Here is a 4,314-nt window from a genome sequence, read left to right on the forward strand (position 1 = left end):
TCGTTCATCCATGCTCTAAACGTACCCTGTCTCTTGAAGAGAATTACGCTACTGTGTTGGGTTAGCTTCGGACCCGTTTAATCGAAGCTGGTGGCAGCGAAGTGTGCAGACTTTTGGGTTATGGTGTAGCGGCTGTGGCATTAATAATTATTGTTCCTGCCTGAGTGGGAGTAGTTATCGCGTCGCTGCAGCGTGCCCAATAGCCAGTACATAGCAGGCAGCCTTTCTGGCGACTAATTACCCAGGGTGCAGTACCTAATCTGACCTGAGAGTAAGGGGGCGCCAGAGAGCTGCAAGTGTTAAGTGGAACTGTAAGCGGGATATACATAAATCCCTGCAGTTCGTGGTATATAGAAAAGCAGTGGGATACCTAGAATAAGCCCCTGCTGTAAACTAAGAGGTCAATAGCCCTGTGTGTGTTGTTTCATCACATCGTGGAGTGGAGGGATAACTAAGATAAGCCCCCCCTGCACATGTGATAGCCGTCTGTTGGCCTAAAGTCACCTCAATCCGTGACGTAGGGGTGACGGTCACAGTGTGAATCCTGACCCATTGGTGACAGCGGTCAGGGGAATCGTGACACCAAGCCACGTAGTATATTGCCCAGCCACATAGTATATTGTCCAGTCACGTAGTATATTGCCCAGTCACGTATATTGCCCAGCCACATAGTATATAGCAGAGCCACATAGTATATTGCCCAGTCACGTAGTATATTGCCCAGCACAGAGCCACGTAGTATAGAGACTTAAAAAAATAAATAAACATATACTCACCTTCTGAAGGCCCGTTGAAGTCCTGCTATACTCACCATCCGCCGCCTTTCCTGCTCCTCACCACGCTCCCGGGACCGCTCCATTGCAAGTGGCAGCTTCCGGTCCCAGGGCTGGTGTGAGCAGGACCTATGATGACGTCGTGATCACATGACCGTGACGTCATGGCAGGTCCTTCTCGCACACCAGCCCTGGGACGGGGCTGCCGCTTGCAATGGAGCGGTCCCGGGAGCGTGGCGAGGAGCGGGAAAGGCGGCGGATGGTGAGTATAGCAGGTTTTTTGTTTTTTTTATTATTTTTAACATGACCTATTTTTACTATTGATGCTGCATAGGCAGCATCAATAGTAAATAGTTGGGGACACACAGGGTTAATAGCAGCGGTAACGGAGTGCGTTACACTGCGGGCCGTTACCGCTGCCATTAACCCTGTGTGAGCAGTGAGTGGAGGGGATTATGGAGCAGGCGCCGGGCAGTGAGTGCAGGGGAGTAGGGGAGGGACTAATCGGACTGTGCCCCTCGCTGATTGGTCGCGGCAGCCATGACAGGCAGCTGCCGAGACCAGTCAGCGAATGAATAACCGTGACAGAAGGTCAGAGAGACGGAAGTGACCCTTAGACAATTATATAGATTATTATTATTATTATTATTATAATTGTGGTATGCAATAAACATGATATTGTGGTACATTGTAAACCTGCCTGAAGAAGAAACCTCTGTGCTCTGAAAGCTGCAAATGTAAGTTCTCTGATTAGCCATGAAAGATTTCACTAATAGAATATTTTTGTCTCTTTTATTCATAAAAGTATGTACACCCATTATTATTATTACATTTTTATAGTGTATTATTGGAATTCTAGGTCTTGTGGTGAATCTTGATTTCCTCCAGGCAGGGTAATATCAGTATTAGAGACCCCAATCTGGGGTATGTGGTGAGGACCGCCTGGGTCTCTGTGGTTTGAGATGCCAGGGCTGAATTCTAGTCCCCGTCTGTCCTAACACACAGATCTCCATTGATCCTTCGCACTGAGTCTCCTTCCGTCATCTCTGCCCCGGGGGCCATTAGCAGATCACAGAGAAGCTGAGGAGAGCAGGGGGTTATGGGAAATGTAGTTTATAGTGGTCACATGGTCATCACGGAAGGACCGCCATCTTCACACTGAGCAGAGACGCAATTATGGAGGAAATGGAGCCAGAAAAGATGAAGAAATGAACCAGACAGGATCTGGAGGCCGGGTTACTATAGAGGGTTATTACACTACAGGGAGAGTGTAAAATTATACATTCTGGGAGATCCCTTTAAGAGGAGTGATCACTACACCGTTATATAGGAAAATCACTATAATCGTGTAGCATGAGGACGCAGAAGAGACCCCTCCAACTGCTGTATCTCATAGGCCGAACAGTCCCCCAATCACATATCATTCCTCACAGCTGATCCCCAATATCTTCATAGACCCTCCACATACATATAACACAACATGAAGGGGCTCGGTGAAGGCGGCAGTGAAGGTGTGTAAGTGTCTGATGGGGTCACACAGCGCATAAAAGGACAACTGCCCGACCTCATAATCCAGACATATCCTGACCCCATCACTGGAGATCTGGTGAGGTAACTGGATCACTTTACAGTCATGTCTCACTGAACAATGGTTATTATACCACACTCCTCCACATAAACCCCAGGACTTATTATTATCTCCAATGTACGACTGACGCCCCCTCCTGACTATACTGGGGTAACACATCCCCACACTCCACAATACAGATCTACTGATCTCCACATCCCAGTAATGTCGTCCTGAGGTAAATCTCCTCCTGCTCATCACCTGATTATACTGGAATCTCTCTGCTGTTTCTGGACGATTCTGTGTTGTTAGTGTCCAGGTCGCAGTTTTCAGGTCGTCTGATATAAGGAGATTATTAGCAGCCATGTTTACATCCAGTAATATGTCTGCAGGATCCTGCATATGGAAGATCACATTTAGATCTCTTATCATAGCAGATAATGTGTGTGATATTTGTGAGATCAGCTCCGCACCCCGATCACCTCTATCTTGTTCACCTGTGTTCTCATCACCTCCATCATGTCCCCCTGTGGCCTCATCACCTCCATCATGTCCTCCTGTGTCCTCATCACCCCCATCATGTCCTCCTGTGTCCTCATCACCTCCATCATGTCCTCCTGTGTCCTCATCACCTCCCTCCTCCTCAGGATCACACAAGGCACCGATGTCTGGATCCTGTAAGACAGTCAGTGGATCCGTCATGTTACACAGCTCCTCAATGTGTCTCATCTTCCTGGACAGCTCGTCCTTCTTTATTTCCAGATTTTGGATCACATCAGACAGTGACAGTGACACCTCCTCTTCCCGCCTGGAGATGTCACTAAGGACCTTCTCCTCCAGGTCGTCCACCCGTCTCCTGATATCTGTACACAGGGCAGTGACTCTCTCGGCTTCTCCAGCTGCTTTTTCTTGAGCTTTTCTCTTGCGCTCCTCCAGACTCCGGACTGTTTCCTTAGTTTTCTTCCTCTTTGTGATCAGTTTCTGGAGAACATTTCTCAGTTTCTTCTTCTTCTTCTTAGAGGCCTCCTCCAGCATCTCTACCCGGTGTCCCCGGTGTTCTCCAACTAAACTGCAGGACACACAGATACAAGCAGTGTCCTCAGTGCAGTAATATTCCAGGATCTTCTTATGCACAGAACATTTCCTGGTCTCCAGAGAAGTGCTGGGATCAGTGAGGACGTGTTCTGGTTCTTTACTGTGGACTCTCAGGTGTTTATCACACAGAGAAGCCTCGCAGTGTAGACAGGATCTAACAGCAGGTACAGGAGGGTCCACACAGTAAGTGCAGCGGATCCCGGTGATCTCCTCCTGATGTGGATGAGTAGACAGGACTTTCTCTACTACATTACACAGAGCTATGTTCTTCTGTAGTGGAGCCCTCCTCTGAAAAGTTGCTCTACATTCAGGACAGGAATATTCTCCATACCCGCCCTCTGTATCCAGCAATCCATCAATACAGACCCGGCAGAAGCGGTGTCCACATCTCAGGGTTATGGGATCTGTATAAATGTCCTTACAGATGGAGCAGTTCAGCTCGTGTCTCAGGTCAGCAGACGCCATCGCTGACGCTACTGAGGAGCTGAAAAACCAAATGTGACCGATATTACTGACTGCAGGGAGTGTTCCAGCATATACTTTATTATTCTAGACTTTGATCTTTGGCTCTTTTTCAAAATAAAAATTTCCCTCATATCTTCCTGATTTGTAGGCTCTGAAGGGCAGGGCCATCACTTTTGTTATATTTCTGTACCTGCTTTGCTGATTGTCTGACTCTCGGTCATATAAATGGGTTTTATCAGCGAAGAAAGTAATAATCATTGTAATCAGAGAAGGCAATATGAGTACAACAGGATGCAGGAGGGTGTGTTACGTGTTACGGAACCACTCAGCACCCAGAATATTTTGAGTTATATGTATGTATAATAGGTTTCATGTGAGATGCATGAGCCCACAGACTGCGCCCCTGGGCAGAGG

General features: G+C 47.6%; 1 protein-coding gene across 1 annotated transcript; it reads right to left on the reverse strand.

Annotated features, from left to right (window-relative positions):
• Window positions 1–1,566: 1,566 nt before the first annotated feature.
• LOC138675039 (E3 ubiquitin/ISG15 ligase TRIM25-like) lies at window positions 1,567–3,916 on the reverse strand. The gene has a single exon (XM_069762993.1). It carries the CDS (start codon window positions 3,898–3,900, stop codon window positions 2,194–2,196), a length of 1,707 nt encoding a protein of 568 aa, XP_069619094.1. The 5' UTR covers window positions 3,901–3,916; the 3' UTR covers window positions 1,567–2,193.
• Between the last annotated feature and the right edge of the window lie 398 nt (window positions 3,917–4,314).

This window comes from Ranitomeya imitator, chromosome 4 (assembly GCF_032444005.1).
Source record: "Ranitomeya imitator isolate aRanImi1 chromosome 4, aRanImi1.pri, whole genome shotgun sequence".
NCBI classification, from domain to species: domain Eukaryota; kingdom Metazoa; phylum Chordata; class Amphibia; order Anura; family Dendrobatidae; genus Ranitomeya; species Ranitomeya imitator.